We start from the raw sequence: 18,896 nt of genomic DNA on the forward strand, positions 1-18,896 counted from the left end.
AATGCCCCAGAGATGAGAGTTGATGCAAGAGAGCAGGTGTGTTTGTTCAGGAGGACGCTTGGGGAAAGAGCAGACTCTTCAGTCCCAGTTATGCTCTTTCCAATCCCAGGTTAGCAGGAGGATGTCTGAGGGAGTGAAGGGGGAGGCAGGGGGAAGTTGTCAAATATGTTTCTAGGTGCATGGTGTGACAATGGGCCACTTGTGGCTGCTGGTGGCAAATGCTTTGTTTCTCAGGGGTCTGCTCTTCCAGCCATCTGACTCTAGTCAGTCTCCCATCCCCACAGCTCAGACACTGTGATCAGCCCCAAGGTTAGCAGTTGGCTGTTGTTCAGCTTCAGATGTATGGCTGGTGGCAAGAGTGGATGGAAGACCTGTTCTGCATTCCTCTGCCAGCCTGGAACCTGTGCGGTGTCTTCTGCTCTAGCAAGTAGTCTATAGTTAATGAGTGCTCTGATGAGAGAACCCATAGCACTGGTTTGAAATGGCGGTCAAGGTTGCTTATTCTGTGTTGTCAGTACAGCGTCCCATGATACTGTGGTAAGCGTGTAGGGAGCACAGACCAGGAACAGAGGTCCAGTTTGAGACCTCCGAGACGGACTGAGACCTGATATGACACCTGTTGCCATTGTATTTTTGTCACATGTATCTTACCAGGGAACTAGTGCATGGTGGTGTCTTGTCAGGGAATGGAAAAAGCTCTAGCAACATGGTGGGAGACAAGGTAGAAGTCATTAGGGCCGGCACAGATGGCTAGAACAGAGATCCTGCTCTCCTTTAAGGAAAGAATGTCAGACTTGACACAAAAAACAGCAGGTAACAAGCTCACAACGTTTATTGAGGTAGCACATCTGGCAGGCCAGGGGCAGTCCATCTCTTCCTGCTGTTTTTCCCCATCCCTCCCTCTTCTGTTGGATTGCTGGGTGTGAAATCTCTCCTGTGATTTTAGTGTGCAGTGTTACCAGGGCGGCAGCTCTCCTGGTGCCCGGGCCAGGAGGAGTCTCCTGGGACGCCTCCTGAGGGTGAGGCTGGGCATATTCGCTAAGTTGTCTAAACTTGAGTAGGACTCAGGAGGTTGAATGCTGAGCTGCTTTCCAGGTGGCTCCCCTGTGAACTTCTGGCTTGTCCCTTCAGCCTGCTTCACACACGCAGGCTAAGGTCCACCATCTTCCTCCCTAAAGGCCAGTGCTGAAAGCTCTACAAAGGGGGTCCTTACAGCAGTAGGCGGCCTCTCTGGGCTTCTACAGAACCATGGGGTAGCGAACTGTGTTCGTTCTGGAGGTGCGCAGATGGTGGGGGTACAGACGCATCGCAAAGGGCCACCTGCTCTCAAGCATCTCCAGAGCCAAACAGTGCAACTCAAAAGCATCTTTCAGCTCTACCCAAACCCTGAACCTTCTGAACCATAGCTAAGACATCGGCTGGACCTAGCCCTGGGTAAAGAGCTGGTCAGGGCTCTATGGCCCTCCCTACCCTCTGGGTCGTGTGTGATCTCTCAGGTCTGCACCTACTGCATTCCACAACTGGGTGCTGGCTCTTGTCTTCCTGTCTGTATTTTTTAAGAAGACATGTTCCCTAGAGTGGGTATACTTCTGTGAGGGTCACTGTCAGTGAAGTCCCCTTGGATCCCCCGCCAAAACCCCTGCACAATTGAGCTGTTAACTGAAGAAGACTTAATTGGAAAAGTCACGGGAGGGTATCTGTGACTCCTTAAATAAACCCATGTGTGCACAGTGTATGCTTGCTTGCGCGTGTGCATGTGTACCTAACTGTACATGTATGTACACATGGTGAACCAAACACGGCTGGCAGGAATGGGGCTGTGACCTTGTGTTATGCTCTTTGCAGCTTTTTCTGTTTTTGCTGAAGACTGAGGTTCCCACCCTACTGAGGCCCTGACAAGCACCAAGACCATGCACTGTGCTCAGTGTTAGAGTCGGCCCCTGCTAGGTCTTCCCCAGGCCTCGCCCTGGATCCAGATTCCAGCAAGCTGTGCTACGAGAGTAGTCACATGGTGCTCCAGACTAGGGTCCCAGAAGGACCAAGTGTGTGTCCCTACGGGCTGTCAGGTGTGGAGTCAGGGGAGGCAGATGGCATTTGATAAGCAACCCAACATCTTGCTGTTGACACTCCCATGAGCCAGTAGGGAAGTGATTGCATTTCTGGGTAGAGTTGGGGAATCTAGACTTAACTTTGGGATATTCTCAGTGCCTTGGGGCAGCCCTTCCCACCTTGGGACACTGCATCCCACGTCAAAATGCCTGGGTTCAGATTCCTGTGTTACTTCTGATCCAGCTTCCTGCTCATGTACACCACGGGAGGTATCAGATGATGGCTCAAGTATTTGGGTCCCTGTCACACGTATAGGAGGCCTTGGTTGAGCTCCAGGCAACTAGTTAAAACCTGACTGAGACCTTGCTGTTACAGATATTTGGAGAACAAACCAACATATGTAAGATCTTTCTCTCTGTTTTTCAAATGAATTATGTTTAAACGGTGTTTTCCATGGGAAGCTGATTCCAAGCAGGCTGGTTCCCCTGCACCTGGGGAAGGAGTGCCGACTGCTCCTTCCTGTAAGGGAATGAGGCCTCAGTAGAATACAGTTGACAATTCTCTTCCTGTTGGCCTTAAAATTATGTGGTTCTGTCACTTTTTGTCACTTAGGGATTTCGATTTTTGCACATATAAAATAAAACTTTATTGATACTTTTATAACCTATCTCAAATACATATAAATTCAGGCCCACATAAAATGCACCTGGAGTCTGTGTTTTACCCATGAGAAAGGGACTTGGAGGAAGACAAAGCAAGGTGTGTGTGATGGTGTCTGCTTAGAGCATGGAGTGTTATCCCAAAGGTCTCCAGCTCAGCCAAAGCCAAGATGCCAGGACCAGGGAGGCAGAGTCCACGGCCGCAGGGACTGGATTCTTTTTCTGCTTTGGAGTCAGGATTTAAACTCAGTCTGAGGCTAGGGGACGTCTACCAAGTGCCTGTCACAGACAATGGGTGTCAAAGCTCTGGAAGCAGCCTGGGGCCAGGGACACGTGTGCTACAGCGAGCCTCAGTTGGGAGCAGGAGGCCCCTGGTCAAGTCCACATAGGCAGCTGTGACAAAACCCCACATCCCTGGGATCTCAGGGAGGGTCCACCTTGAGGTTCAGAGATGGCACCTTCTCACTGGGTCTCCGTGGGTGGAAGCAGCAGGACTGGCTCTCTGGGTCTGCTTGGTGGGAGAATGGAAAGACCCTATTCCTAGTGCTGTTGCATCGGTGGTTAGGTTGCACCTGACTTGAGTGAATAAAACCATTAATACGGGTGCCAGGGGTCACTGAGTTTCCTAGCAAGGTGAAACCAGTGGTGCAGAAGATGTGTCCCCTGCCATGAGGACCGAGGGGTAGCTGGGCTTCCTGTGTTGGCTGGCAGGATCTTTTTGGTCAGCAATGCGGGAATACTTGCTTTCGGAAAGCCACAAATAAAAGGGAAACATTTGAAACAGTTGCATTATCTGAATGAACCTGAACATGGCCACATATACAACATGTGATGCTTTAAGAGTGTTAGAAGGCTGCGTGCAAACACATGCCCCATGAGGTCATGGTATGGCGGCCATGGCTTTGCCCTTCTCTCATACTCCTCGGGTGGCATTTAATGAGTTGCTTTTTGGCATCTTCACATCAGCCCCAGACCCTGCGTGAGTTCCTGTACTTTACAAACAAACATTATATCCAAAACCAAACGTAGATCCCACGGACTCTCACGATTAAAAGTGGGAGACTCTGTCACCAAGTAATTAGATCTTAGACTTAAATGTTAGTGAGCAGATAAATCTGTTTGTTGGCAGTGATGGGATTAATGTTATGTCCATTTCTTTAAGAGGGGTAGGTCTTATTTAGGGTTCCTGTAACAATTTCCCCATTATCCGCTTCGGTAGTCTTCCTTAGGACTCAAAAAGGAAATACAGAAATCCAATTTTGATGGCATGGAATTCAGCTTAAAGATTTATTTATTTTACCTGAAAGTCAGAATTACAGAAAGAGAAAAGGAGTGACAATTGAGAGAGAGAGAGAGAGAGCGAGCTTTGTCTTCCATTCACTGGTTCACTCTCCTAGTGGCCACAATGGCCAAAGCTGAGCTGATCTGAAGCTAGAAGCTTCCAGGTCTTCCACGGGTGCAGGTTCCCAAGGCCTTGGGACATCATTCACTGTTTCCTGGGTCACAAGCAAGGAGCTGATCCGAAAAGGAGCAGTCGGGACATAAGCCAATACCAGTATGGGATGCTGGTGTCACAGGTGGAGGATTAGGGTGGCAGGAATTTTAAATGCTATTGCTATGTCTGGTCTCAAAATGTGTTCAAAACCGTGTTTATGATTTAAAATGTGTCTCGGAAATCACTTTATGATTTCTTTGGGATTCTGGGGCACCTCCTACCCGAATCATGGTGCTTGTTCCCAGCTGGCCTTGGTGAGCATTTCTCAATGGAAATTAGCAAGTGCCATTCCTGACCTGCCGGACTCTGAGGCCTGGAGAAGCTGAGGGCCATTCCTGTGTCTTCTGTGTGGGGGCTGTGGGCAGCACTTGGGGACCGTCACCCCATCAGCAGTGGTTGATGGAAGCCTCCCATCCTCAGTCTTCGTTGATGTTGCCCTTGCTCCCCTTTTGTGGCACTTGCAGCAGGGTCCAGCAGGAGGCTGGGGGTTGGGATCCCAGACCAGCTGCCCTGCAAGTCCCCTCAGAGGCCGTTGACTTTTTTCCTTTGATGCCGCTCACACTAATAGCAAGCTCCAGGAACGCGAAAGTTGGCATAGCCCAAGGCAGATGGAAAACATCCCCGGTTGATGTTTATCTCTTACTGTCTCATTGAAAAGCAGGAAATGTTCTCTTAGGATACAGAGCAGGAGAGCAGCTAAGGAGGTTGGTGGGTTATAGCCTAAGATGACAGCAGGGCAGTGGGCACATGGGAGACCAGGCAGAGTCACGGGAACATGCCACGGTGTGGTGGCAGTTGGGGTGCAGCATCTGCAGGTTGAAGGCTAGGGGAAGGGGGCAGGATCCACTTTGGTGCCCATGCATGTGTGAGGCTGCCCTTGGTCAGAGACTACCCGAGAGCCTCTCTGGGGACAGTCAGCCTTCCCCAGAGAGGGCCCCAAGAAAGAGCCCCTGGAAAGGACACTTGTCCTCACTGAGCTGCCAAGCCTGTTGGTGCCAGGTTAGGGCTTGGGCCCAGGCATGGGGAGGGGATAGGGTGCATGGGGTTGGGGAGAATGACACTTGTCCTGAGTATCATACCACATCCCATAAATATGTGCAATTAATGGCAAAAACATCAAGTGCAAATAAAAAACTTTTAAAGGAGCATGGCCTAAAGTTGGGCCCTGCCTCTTCCACTGCTGCCAGCAGCTAAGGCCTCTGTGGGGCCCACCTGAAGGGGTGCTGCTTGCAGTTCCTCCCATGTACTGCCTGGTGGCTCCCTGCCCTGCTCTGGGATCTACCTCCCAGGGAGGAGCTGAATTTGCAGCTCAACTTAAAAGGAGGAACAATGTCTGTTCCTTGACTCAGGTTATCTGTGTCCCAGGTTTTCCAGCCAGATGTCCCATTCTCCAACTGCTGTCCTCAAAGAAGTATTTTGGTGGCACCCACTATCACCGTGTGTGTGTGTGTGTGTGTGTGTGTGTGTGTGTGTGTGTGTGTGTGTGTGTGTGTTTTGGGGGACAAGAGCGGAGATTGCTGTGAGAACCCTCCCCACCACCCACACTGTGACACAGGGACATCCCCCACAGGGGGAGGAAGGGGACCCCACCCCACACACTCGGAAGGTTTAATCCGCCAGAACAAGGTGTGACACAGCCTCAGATGAGCAGGGATCCAGAACGAGAGGTGGCACTTGCTGCTGCTTTTCTCTGTGGCATCCCACGGCCTGCCAGTTGCTTCTCCAGCTTTGGCCATCTGCTCAGTGGCGTTCAAGGTACCCCAGGGCTAATTGGCTGTGCCTTTCAGGGTGGAAGCATCTTCAAAGGTTCCATCAGCACCACCAGGGGTGATCTTTGTTGCTGAGTCCCTCCTGGTGTTCTCTAACTGAAGATGCTTCAGATGCTTCTCTACTATGTCTTACGGTGGTTCCCACCATGTGAACTCTTTCTTAAAGCATCCTCAGGAACCCTTCTTTCCTATTTCAAAATGGACTGGAAAGGTTTGCTCTCGGATGGAGAGTGTGTTGGTAGCTGTTGGGACACCACTTGGGACTCCCACATTCTGCAACAGAGCCCCTGGCTTTGTGCCCCAGCTCCATTTCCGAATCCAGCTTCCAGGGAATGTACACCCAGGAGGACAGCAGGTGGCAACTCAACTGCTGGGGCTCCTGCCACTCATGTGGAAGATCCAGATGCAGTCCTTGGCTCCTGGCATCAGCCTGGTCCAGCCTTGGCTGTTGCAGGCATTTGAAGATAGTAAATCCATGGATGGAAGAGCTTATCTGTCTCCCTGCCTTTCAAAGAAGATGAAAATAAGTAACTAAAAATTTAAATAATGAAATAGACCATTGCTCTTACAAATATGTGATTTAAAAAAATCCCAGACTTCCCAGTTTTACCTGACACGTACCCCAGGTGTTACCAGAAGTCCTTTGTCACCTAAATGGTAGGAAAATGGGGGTCACCCCACACTTGGCATGCCTACCCCAACTCAAGGGAGCCAGCTCCTCCTGGGGCCAACCTACGGATCTCAGAAAGCTTTTCCCTTTTGTCATAAACTTTTGCTCAGGGATGTCTTGGTCATAGTCCCCCTAGGCCTTGAGGAAACCAGCCAGCACTGTCTCTGTTGTGCAGCTTCACCTTGAAATGGCAGGAGCAGCCTCCACCAGCCATTGCCAGTGTCATGTGTGAGTGATGGGGGGCCCCGTGCCGTGTTCTGTGCATCTCGTGGCACTTGGTGTTGCATGGAACTTGGAAGCAGTGAAGTGTTCTTTGCCTGCCAAGGTGTTCCATTCTAATTACAGCAGCCCAGCTGTCAGGAGTGGCTTCATGCCCTGGGAGTCCCTGCAGGTACAGAAATTAGAGTAAGAGCTAGGCATCTCCACTGGTTCCATTCTGTGATAGCTGGGTCCTACCTGATTCCCTCAGCAGCTGCTTGGGATACAGCAGCCCTCTCTGCCCACCATCCATTCATCAGTGTCTTTCTCCTGAGAGCCAGGGCTGGGGCTGCATCCCGACTCTCCAACAGTTAAGGTCCCTGTGCTTAGCTGTCTTTTCAGCAGCTCTTGATGAGGCTCCCTGCCTTAGCTATGAGCAGGGGGACACAACGTCTGTGACTCCAAGCTTGTCTTCTACCTGCACTGGAAGAGGCGTCTATCTGCAAGTTCAGTCAACCTTGGGCCTTGCTGGTTAACTGAACAAGGACCACTAGATCCTTAGAGAAACAAGGACATGGGTGCACTTGCCACTATTCGATCAAGAAGGTAGATGAGGTGCAAAGTCCAGGCCCAGACTGCCTCATGGGAGAACTGAGGGACTCTGCCTTGGGAGACAGCTCTGTTTGATTCGAATTCTCATTCTGAACTTTACTAACTTCACTGAGCTTAGTCAAATCAGCAAATCTTTTGAACTCAATGTCCTCATCTATAAAATGGTACCAATCAGACATAAACCATAGGCCTTTTGTAGCAATCACACAGAAGAATTATCATACAACTGCTTCTTCTCCCTGCAGTCTGCCTGTCCAGTGGGCTGTGGCTTAGATAACCATGTGAGTGACCACAGTCAAGTGTCTGACAGGGCTGTGCCTTCCCTTTCGGTCTGTGCTCACTTTGTCTTCTGAATGGAGGGATTATTAAGTGGTGGGAGTAGTCCCCAACACCGGGAGAAAGAAATGTCTTCACACCAAGACCAAGGTCACCACAGGTGACAGTGCTGCTGGGAGCAGAGGTCATCTGTTAATGGGAGCCACATGCAGCCCTAGCCACAGCCCAGCACCCCAAAACTCAGAGTAAGTGTACTCTGTCCACTCCTCAGCCAGATGCAGGTTCCTGGAGCCATCTCCCCACGGATTGTTCCTTGATGGGCCTTCCTTTGCTCTTCTTATAAGTTTATGTGTGACATAAATAGCTTAGCCTTCCAAACTCCCAGGCGTCTCTGTCTGCATGATTTTTTAAAAAGATGTCTTTATTGGAAAGGCAGAGCTGGGGTGGGAGACAGAGATCTTCCATCTGCTGGTTCTGTCTCTAAAAGGCCACAATGGCCAGGGCAGGGCCAGATGCAAGCCTGACTTCCCACGTGGGTGGCGGAGATCTAAGAATTTGGACCATCTTCAGCTGTCTTTCCAGGCATGTCAGCAGGAAGCTGGGTCAGAAATGGAGCAGCTGAGACTTGAACCACTGTCTTTGTGGGTTGTTGCTGCACTCCATTGCCAGCCCCATCACTGGCTGTTTCTAAACTGTGTTTGTCCTGTGCTAGCTGAGAGGTTTTTGATGACAGATCTGTTAAAGCCAAACTGTAACTTCTCTTCAGTGTTAGGGCGAGATAGAGGGAAATTCCTAGGCAATTCTGCCTCCTTTACAGAAAGAGTACCTTCTGTTCTCCTCCAGGAACAGGTGGGCTCAGTGTGGTGTTCCAGCAGAGGAGGGGGCATTCCCAGAGGAGTGGCCATCAGTGGATGCAGGGGACATGAGCGTCCACTCAAGTTCATAAACAGCCCCTCTCCTCTCTCTAGCACAAGCCGACATTCACACAACCCCCCCATGCTGTTCACCACACACAGCCTGTGTTGGGGTATCCCGTGTCTGCTCTGACAAGCTTTCTGTGTTCAGGCAAGAAAGTGTTTGTCAAGCATCCACTTCTTACCAGGAGATTCTGAGATGCTTGGGACACTGGTGACAAAGCCACCTATAGACCCTGCCTTTCTGCCTTGCTATCCCAAAGGGTCCAGTCTGGGGCTCACCACCCTGTGCTGCTGTTGGTCACCCACGGGTGGCTAGGAAATGAGAGCTACACTCCAGGGCCTGCGGCTCAGTGTGCTTGCTGATGCCGTTTCCCACTGTTGATCTGACTCCTGCTTATCCCTGAACAGCCCCTCCAGGAAGCCCTCCTTGACTCTATCCAGACCCAGGGAGCTGGTCCTCTTGATGGCTCCCTTGGGATGCACAGCCCAAGTCTATCTCCAGATGTGCCCTTTGTTTGAGGTTAACTGACATGGGCTGTTGTCTCTCCCTTTGGAATGTGTGCTGTCTGCAAGTGAGGGGCTCGTATTTTTTGGCCCCTTTAACTCTCAGTCTGATTTGTTGTCAGTAGGATGTGCTCAGCAAACGAATGAGGGGCAGGAAGTTCTCCATGATACGGTATACCCAGAGGGCTCACAGCACCTGCTGGATGCCCTCCCAGACTCATTGTCCTTTGACCCAGACATGCTGAGTTATCACTCTTCCCGTGACTTCTAAACCCTGGTGTCAAAGGACTATGCATTGGTGTCCCAGGCTCTGGCCTTGTTTTCCAAGGTGGAGGTAGGGTGGCGGTGCTGTGCTCCATGCAGAGGCCCCAGGCACATGGACCGTTATGTTCATGGTCATGGAGCTAGTGAGAGCCAAAGTGCTGGGGGCAGGACCATGCCATGTCCAGGTCCTGGACCACATCCCTGCAGCAGTCCTGATGCCTGCTGTGTCCCTGAGGACAGAGGGGGATTTCGTCTACAACAAGGCAGAGGCATTGTCCTTCCTGAGGGGCTGTCCCACTCTTGCCACCATTCAGCAAGCCTGTGCTGAGCTGAGCTGAAGATATTCCTGTATGCTGAACATGACCTGTCCACATGGTGGTCCTTAGGTGGGGAAGCCAAAGTTCTGCTCTCTCCCTGCCCCCTGCTTAGACCCAGAATGCCTGGTGCCCCTTGTCATCCATGAAGACCTCCTTCCTCATCCTCCTGTCCCTGGGCCATCCCAAAGGATCCACTGAGGGTTGGAGATGTCAGGCCTCCAGAGGGTGTGTGGGGTGTGGGGTCTCGGTTCCTGGCTTTCTGCTTTGCTTTCTTTCTCTGTCTCCTGGCTGCAGAATGGGAATGCCAGGGTACAGGTGTGTTTGACATCAAAGTGCCTGGTTTCAGACAAAGTCTATGTGGATTGCAGGGAACTTGCACTAGCCACCCATCTGTGTGAGCTGCAGGGATGTACACCCCGTCTCTGGGCACCTTCTCATGCAGACCAGAGCTGAGGCGGCCGCCCTCAGCTGTGTGACCCTGCGCACCCTGGACATAGCTGGTCCTTCCAGGGCCGAGGACAGCAGCCTGCAGAACTGCAAGGACTTCTACCCCACCCCCAAACCTGAGGTTATAACTCAACAGAAAATATGCATTATTGTAAATTTTTTAATGTTTATTTGAAAGGCAAAGTGAGAGACAAAGCAATCTTCCATCCCCTTGTTCACTGCCCACAAATGCCTATGACAGCTGCAGTTGAACCAAGCTGATGCCAGTAACCAGAGTGTAGTCTGGTTCTCCCTTTGTGGGCAGCAGGGATCAAGTCCTTGAGCCATTACCTGCTGCCTCCCAGGGTGCCCGTTAGCAGGAAGTCAGATCCCATGAAGAGCAGCTGGGACTTGAACTTGGAACTCTGATATGAGGTATGAACAGCCCAAGCAGTACCTTAATCTGTTGTACCACAGTGCCAGCCTCTAGAGAATCTAATTTTTGATAGGTGAGTTTTTAAAAGTATAGGAAGCTTTTTCATATTTTGGCAGATCACTGTTTTTTTTCCTGTTCAACAATTATTTGTGAATATTTTTGAACCATGTGTTTCCCCATTGTAATAATTAACCATGCTTTAATTAAGAAAATTTAGAAATTACCAAAAAGCAAACATGCAGAAAAAATTATCCTAATATCTTAAAATTTTTTTTGAGATTTATTTTTATTGGAAAGGAAGATATACAGAGAGGAAGATACAGAGTGAAAGATTTGTCCACTGGTTCACTCCCCAAGTGGCTGCAATGGCCAGGGCTGAGCTTATCTGAAGCCAGGAACCTCTTCTGGGGCTCCCATAGGCGTACGTGCTCCCAATGCTTTGGGCTGTCCTTGACTGCTTTCCTAGGCCACAAGCAGGGAGCTGGATGGGAATTGGGGCTTCCAGGATACAAACCATACCCATATGGAACCCTGGCACATGCAAAGTGTGGATTTTTAGCCACTACACTATCATGCCAGACCATTTTTTAAGAGTTTTAAAAGTTTATTCTTGAAGCTCAGAACTGGGAACTCAATCCAGATCTCCCACAAAGGTAGCAAAGATCCAAGTAGTTGAGCCATCCACCTGCTACTTGTCAAGATGCCCCTAAGCAGGAAGCTGGAATCCCAGCAGAGCTTAGGAATCAAACCCAAGTCCTCCACAATGGAGCTCGGGTGTCCGAAGGACCAGCCAGGTGTCCATCCCAGCCTTCATACCTTTAATCACAGATATTGAAGGTGATGTTTCAAAGCACAGTCTTTTCAGTTATGAGTATTAAACATGTGTTTGTAATGCAAATTGAGCATCTCAACTTTAATCCTGTCGTTTGTTTGTTTTTAAAGATTTTTTTTTTCATTATTTGAAAGGGAGAATAACACAGAGAAAAAGAGAGAGAGATGCGAACAGATCTCTCATCTGTTGGTTCACTCTCCAAATATCTACAACAGCAGGGGCTGGGCCCGGCCGACTCCACGGGCCAGGCCGACTCCACGGGCCAGGCCGACTCCACGAGCCAGGCCTCTATCTGGGATTCCCATAGAAGTGGCAGGGGCCTAAGTACTAGGGCCATCTTCCATTGCTTTCCCAGGTAAGTTAGCAGGAAGTGGGACGCACACCAGTACTCTGCCATGGGAAGTTGGCATCCTAAGCAATGGCTTAAGTCACTGCACCACACAGCTCCTGAATCCTGAGTGCATGCATGCTTAGAAACTTTTTTCCATTTCATTCATCAGAATTTGACTGAAGATCTCCTATGTGTTAAACCGGCTATAGCTCTGAACGAGGCAAACAAACCTGCTCCTGCATGGTTTCAGCCTGATGGGTTTACACAGAACAGTGAGGGAAGGAGCTTCTGAGCAGGTGGCATTTGGGCGAAGGCTTGAAGGTGCTCCTGACTCTAAGCGAGGAACACTGTAATTGGAGGGAGCTTGGGCTCCTGGTGGGTCATGCCAGGGAAACAGAGCAGAAGATGAGGCCAAAGGGATAAGCAGGAGCGGGTGGGACTTGGTGTCCCCCAAGAGTGCCTGAATTTTAGTCCTGAGCCTGGGACACCAGGGGCTGCATCGTCACAGGCACACTCCTGCTGGCGGGCAGGGACTTGCCTGCTGGGCTGAACTGGAATCAAGAGGAGGGAGAATAGTGTCAGGGACCTGGGGAGCCAGCACACCATGTAGAGAAGTCAGCTGGAAGTGAGGAGACTTGGTGGGGAGACCTCTGCCGAAGCATTTCACACCCATTTTTATGTGCACAAGAGTAGAGTGTTCTTTAAAAATTGGTGTCTGGAGAGGTCCAAAAGAGCTCTTTTGATAAGACTGAAGAAGATCCAGAGCTCATGGTAGATGGAATTAAAACTTTTTTGGAAGCCCCCTTGGATATAAAGCAAAGGTGGTAACTCTACCCATAAAGTCACACCTGCAAACCTGGGGCCTCGAAGACAAAGAGATTCAGACTCCCGAGTGGAGCCCAAGGCCTGCTCGCCTTCTATAAGCAGTCACCATGCAGCACAGGAGGAGTAGACCCCTTTCAGTTGTAGACGGGGCAAGAACAGTCAGATCTTGAGGTGGTGCCTATCCTGGCCACAACCAAGCCTGCATCTCTCCTTTGGTTGCTCCATATATTTGCCCTGAGGAGAAGAACTTTCCAGAGGGACCTGCTTTGCCAGCTTCTGATTGTCCAGGGTGCAGTAAATGCAGATGATGGAGTTATTGTAGCCAGACAGTCCCCAGACCACACATGGCCAGAACCATGACAGAAGGTCAATTAAGACCTAACTGTGACCTGAACTGTGTGGTTGCCAGGCCTGTGCAATCCTGTGGGTCCATGGGAGAGTGGTTGGAGAGGCAGGGAAGGGTTGGTCCACCTTGCTGTGACTCTCACACTGCCCAGAAACCTCTGGCTTTTGGGAAGCCTTGCATCCCACAACTCTGGCTAACGAGCGCTTTGCATATTCTCCATCGCAGATGACCAAACTGGGCTGTCTGCAATGACTGTGATTAGAAGCCTGTATTTTAAAGTTGCGGTGTACCTGGTTCTGTGTCTATAAGTGGATCTCTCTGGGTGGTCTGGGAGGCCCTAAGTTAAAAACAGTGACACTCATCTTGTCGTCTATTCCTGCACGGGTTCCGGCATCCGGTTCCCGGGCGCCTCCCTGCTCCTCTCATGTGGGGGTGCCAGGGACTTAAGGCCAAAACCTTGACCTGCAAGCAGTTCACGAGGTCTGCAGGAAGAAAGCAGACTCCTTAGCGACTTCTCTCTCCGTGCCTGGGAGGCGGCCAGAGCCGCAGCTCTCGTGTGGGGCAGCTAGGAGGATGCTGCTGGAACCATTGGGCTGTGGGGAAGGTTTTAGTGCAGTGGAGATGTTCGCATCCCTTTCCAAATACCAGGGCTCTAGCTCTTGCCTCCAATTCTGCGCCTTGGCTTTCTGCACAGGGTGCCGGCTCATGCGTTTAGGTCCCTGCCGCCCTTGTGAGAGACTCAGTGTTCCAGACCCTTGCCTTTGGCCTGACCCAGCCCAGGCTGCTGCGAGCATTTGGGCAATAAACCAGGGGATGGAGGATCTCTCTCTCTCCGCCTCTCGCCCCTGTGTGTGTGATTCTGTCTTTCAAAAATAATAAATAATTATGAAAAAGAATTATAAGTGGATCCCGTTTCTTGATCCACTTGGCTGTTTCCATGCATGTGTTCATCTTCACCCTGTAGTGGCAGATCCATCTCCAAGTCTAGGATTAGAAATAAACCAGCCACCGAATGGTGCTTCAGTCCCTGCCAATCGGTGAAAAATGCATTTGTTTTCCAGTGAGTCAGATGAAGAGGAAAACAGATCACTTTTGTTACGCCCTCTGCTCCCACAGTGCCACTCGGGGATTGTTTCAGCGGTGTGAGTCACTGGCTCGAGTCTTTTCTGATCGTGTGCCTTAATGACTTGTTGTGCAAATGCACTGCAGTCCGGGAATTTGAAGTTGATAAGCACAGGTTACTTTGTGAGTTCTGTGACACAGAAAGCCACGTAGAGCCCAGTGCCGGCTAAAGCCAGTCACGTCTCCTGCGTGATAACAGAAGTGTGCCTCGTTCTTCTGTCTGAGGAACAGCCGTTCTCGTGTGTGTGCTCTCCTAACCAAATTGTGGACAAGAAAATATAAATAAGCTGTAAATAAGCAAAAGTTGAATTGTTTCCATGTGGAAAGAGCCCCACTTCTTGGAAAGGCCACTAGGTTTTTATGTGTCTGCCCCATCTTGTTTAGGTTTCTCCCAACGAATGGCCTCTGGAAAAAGAGCGAGCCAGCTGCCCAGTAATGAAATCCAGGTATCCGATCTGAGAGGTTGAAGAGTGAAGCTAATTGCAGGCCATCAGCTTTAAGTCAGATTGTAACCTGTGAGCCGAGCTGTAATCTACACGTAAGCATTGGTTCTGGGATTTCAGTATCTGCTCAATAGCAAACTAACTCTATTCACTTATGCCCTTTAATGATAAATATATTGAATGGTCTCAGATAAACAGAGAAAAATGTGTCCATTCTTCACATGCAGACTTCAAAACATTCCCAAAGGGTGTTCTCTAAAGATTTGGGGTGACTGGGGTTGAAACTGAAGAAATACCTTCTAGTCTTTCTGACCCTGGGCTGATGACCTGCAAGGCCAAGGCTGACTCTGGCTATATAGTAAGCATCCCCGTCCAATAGCCCACACTGTTGAACGTGATGCTGGGGTTCACTTCCTGGTTCCTAATTTCAGGAAAGTCGTGGGAGCTGGCGGGAAGGGCCATGTTCAGCTGGCAGCCACACAGTTCCAGTGGGCAGCAAGCACCTGCTGACCATGTACACTCGAGTGCAAATAACCTACCATGTCCTTGGGGGCAGTGCTCAGAGCAGATCGTGTCCCTGGGAGCAGTGCTCAGAGCAGAAGCTTCCAGTACTTCTAGCCATCTGTCTCTAAGGGCAGCGGCTCAGAATTCATCCTTGTAGCAGTGGCAGGTGGGGCCTCAGCTCTGAGAAGCCTTGAAGGGAGGGGCTGACACTTGCCAGGAAAAGCCAAGTGGGGCTGAACAAATTCCAGCTGTGAGCCCTTGCTCTGCCCACGGGGGCCCGCTCGAGTCCCGTCCACTCCGCCCATACTATGGCTGGCTCAACAACTGTACCAGCCTGTCCCTACTTAAGTACAGTAATAATGAGGAAGAGAACAAAAACGTGGGCTTATTTTGTTCTCCGCTGTGATGCAAATCATGTTAAATTGTGGATTTAAAGGTTTTTTTTTTTCTATAAAATGAGTTATTTTCCCCCACTTTTTTCATAGAAATAATTCTTCCTCCTATAGTAGACTCTTTTTAACTAATATATTCATGATTATGACTATATATTGACTTATTTTTGGTACCAGCGTTAATTTAATGCTTTCAGCATGGGTTGTACTGATTTCTTTGTTTGTTTGTTTGTTTGTTTAATTTGGAACAAATTTCAAACTCACAAAGTAGTTACAAGAATGTGAATAATACCAAGATTATACCAGAGTACCCCAAAAAGTTATTGCAGGCTGGCACTGTTGCTCAGCAGGTTAAGGTGTGGCCAGTCCGTCTCCCAATGCTGAAGTGCTGGTTCAAGGTCCAGCTGTCTCTGATGTGCCCTGGAAGACAGGTGGCCCGCCACGTGGCACACTACAGCAAAGGTGCTTTTCATCAGGCTTCTTGGGGTGCTTTTGATCAGTCATGCCTGGCTCTGTTATTGCTCTCCTTGCTTGGGGGTTGAGGAGAGGCTGTTGGGGGTGTTACAAGGCACCTAGTGTCTGGCATTGGAGCAGGGTTTGACCACCAGCAGTTTCTTGTGACTTCCCATGACTCATCCAGTCAGAGCACTGCAAGATTTCTTTGTAGTTTTTCTCTTCCTGTTTCTACAGGGGCATTGGTGTTGGAGCAGTGAAGATGTTAGGAAGGCCACGTCCTTGTGTTTCCAGATCAGGGCGCTGTCCTGAGGACTACAGTCCTCACAGCCACACAGCTTCTGTGTGTGTTGGGGGCGTTTCTGGGCTTCTGAACACACAGAGCCTAGAGCAGCAGTCCTCAGTCGGCAGCGACTGCCCCAGTTACCCGTGTCTGCGTGCGTAGGCCTCTCTCCCACAGCTGTTTAGACATCACCATCCATGGGTTCAGCACAGAACCAGTGTTGTGTGGCCCCCGCCCTGCACCTGCACGTACACATGTGAGTGCTCATGGTGTCTGGAGTTCAGTGGCAGTCAGCTCCCAGCCATGAGCTGCTGCTGACCCCGAGCCCACTGCAGTTGCCTCCTAATGTGGCGTCTCCTTTCTCTCCCCCTCCTGTCCACAGCTGCCCATACCTGGCGGTCAACATCACCCCTGCCATCCCTGCGGTCGGTGGTGTCCTGTTCTTCTTCGTGATGGGGACCCTGCTCCGCACAAGCTTCAGTGATCCCGGAGTCCTCCCGCGAGCCACGCCTGATGAAGCCGCCGATCTGGAAAGGCAAATAGGTAACACTGCAGCTCTGCCCCCGCCCCTCTGTGGGCCCCAGACACACACATGCCAGCTGCTGCGTGGGAGGACAAGGCACTGCCCCCACGTGCAGAGTGACCGGGAAGGAAGGAGGCCGGAGCAGGCTGACCCGGATAGGAAGGCGGTGGGGCACAAAGGGGTCGAGGTAAGGCTGGAGGGCAGGTGTGTGAAGTGGGGGGCTGCTGGCCCCCGCGAGAAAGACCCACTAGCAGTCAGGAGTTCAAGAAGTTTCTTGGACACCCACATGTCCAGTTCTGCCCTGGTTAGGAACCTCTGGAGGCAGCTCTGCTCTCTGGTTCCATCCAAACTGTTGGGAGACTTGTTGCAGAACTGCTCAACTGGGTCAAAGCACAGAATGCCAGTTACAGACATCTGAGTGGTAGAAGAAAGTAGTTGTTTATTGTAAAGCACAGATCAAGGATCCTGGCAGCTATTATTTAATTCCTGGGCTCCCCAAAGATTTAGTGGTGAAGGTTCTTAGAGATTGAAATTGGGGCTGAGAGGTGTGTGGTCAGTGCGTGTCCAAAGTCCCTGCTGGTCAGTGGAGCTCGTGCCTTTGCTGTGATTGGCCAGTGATATTGTGCTCCTTAGGGAATCTGTGATGGCCAGGTGGGCTCCAGTTGGCCTGAGGGCTGCATGCAGATGACAATGACATTCTGTCTGGACTGAGAGTTCCCCTAGCCAAGTCACTGCAGGGCAACAATGACCATCAAGGCTCTTGTCTATTGGAGAAGCAAATGACTCCTTGAGTCTGGTGACTAGAACCCTGTAAGGAAGCTGGATCACTCCTTTAAGTCATGGGTTCCATTTGGTAAAGGGCAGGCCAGGGCACCTTGGGATGATCCTGCTCCCACATGATGGAGTTTGGTTTCTGAGCAGGCATACAGCTTGACTTCTGCAGCCACATGCATCGCTGGTAAAGCTCCTCCCTGGATGTCGCTGATTCCGTGCCCAGCCAAGCAACTCCATGAGGAATATGTTAACATTCTACCTGCTTTACCAACAAGGAAGCTGAGCCCAAGGAGGAGCTCAGCTTCTGGTAGGGAAAAAATGGCAGAGCAGGAGCCCAGAAGCCAAGTGTCCAAGGCTCAGCCCTGGCTCTTTCTGGCTTGTTACTGGCAAGGGAGAAGGAGGGCAGGCTTAGTTTCCTTCAAGGAACAGAACTGGACCTAGAGCCTGATCTGAGCCCTTGCTGCACCAGGACAACTTCTGGAACAATCTCTTCTGGGGGACAAAATGCAACCCTCCACTCTGCTCCAGTTCCTCACTTCTGCCCGCCAGCTCAAGGAGTGTCCATAAAATCTGCATGACACCAGGCAGCCTTTTCTGCCTTTCTCACGTTATGAACAGTGCGAGTGACGCTGGAGTCCTTTATCTGCTGCTTCTCTCCCCAGATGACCACAATGGCCAGGGCTGGGCCAGCCTAAAGCCAGGAGCTTCTGCTGGGTCTACTGTGGGTGCAAGGGCCCAAGCACTTGAGCCATCTTCTGCTACTTTCGCAGGCTGTTAGCCAGGAGCTGGATCAGAAGTAGAGCAACCAGCGCCCATGTGGGGTGCTGCTGTTGAAGGTGGCCGGCCTCTTAAATTCAGTATTTTTAGGGCTGGCTGTGCCCCATGGCCCCAGAGGCACAGACTGTGAGAGGCCAAGGACAGAGCTGCAGCTGGCCACCTAAGAGAGGAAGAGCAGGCTGCTGAGGCTTCCATGTGGTTCAAGGTCGGGCTGTTCAGGTGTCACTCTTCCAGGGGGACCACACGGCTGCGTGGCCCTTTTCATCCCTGATTCAATTCCTCCCCAGGATTTATCCTGTATACTTGGGAAAGGAGATTATACTTCCCTAAAATCTTAGTACCTTAATCTGGGGTTGTCTGACTAAAGAGGGGAAAATCAAAACACTCAAGTCTAGAAACTTTTTCTTTAAAGAGTTATTTTTATTGGAAAGCCAGATTAAATTTTTTTAAGACAGAAAAAGATGTTCCATCTGCTGGTTTACTCCTCAAGTGGCTGCAGCAGTCAGAGCTGAGCCAATCCAAGCCAGGTATCAGAAGTTTCTTCCAGATCTCCCAAGGGTGCAGGGTCCCAAGGCTTTGGGTCATCCTCTGCTGCTTTTCTAAACCACAAGCAGGGAACTGGGTGGAAAGTGGAGCAGCCGCGATATGCACCAGCACCCGTGTGAGGATTTAGCCACTGGGCTGTCACGACACCCCCAA

General features: G+C 50.6%; 1 protein-coding gene across 2 annotated transcripts in view; it reads left to right on the top strand.

The window, feature by feature from the left end:
• ZDHHC14 (zinc finger DHHC-type palmitoyltransferase 14) overlaps positions 1–18,896 on the top strand; it is a 225,375-nt gene that overhangs the window by 121,435 nt on the left and 85,044 nt on the right. For both annotated transcript variants that reach the window (XM_040965347.1, XM_040965348.1), the window contains exon 2: positions 16,506–16,666. In XM_040965347.1, the coding sequence (XP_040821281.1) occupies positions 16,506–16,666 (161 nt within the window). The remainder of the gene's footprint in view (positions 1–16,505; positions 16,667–18,896) is intronic.

Source organism: Ochotona curzoniae, unplaced genomic scaffold (genome assembly GCF_017591425.1).
Source record: "Ochotona curzoniae isolate NIBS_2020 unplaced genomic scaffold, NIBS_Ocur_1.0 scaffold_3890, whole genome shotgun sequence".
Classification (NCBI taxonomy): domain Eukaryota; kingdom Metazoa; phylum Chordata; class Mammalia; order Lagomorpha; family Ochotonidae; genus Ochotona; species Ochotona curzoniae.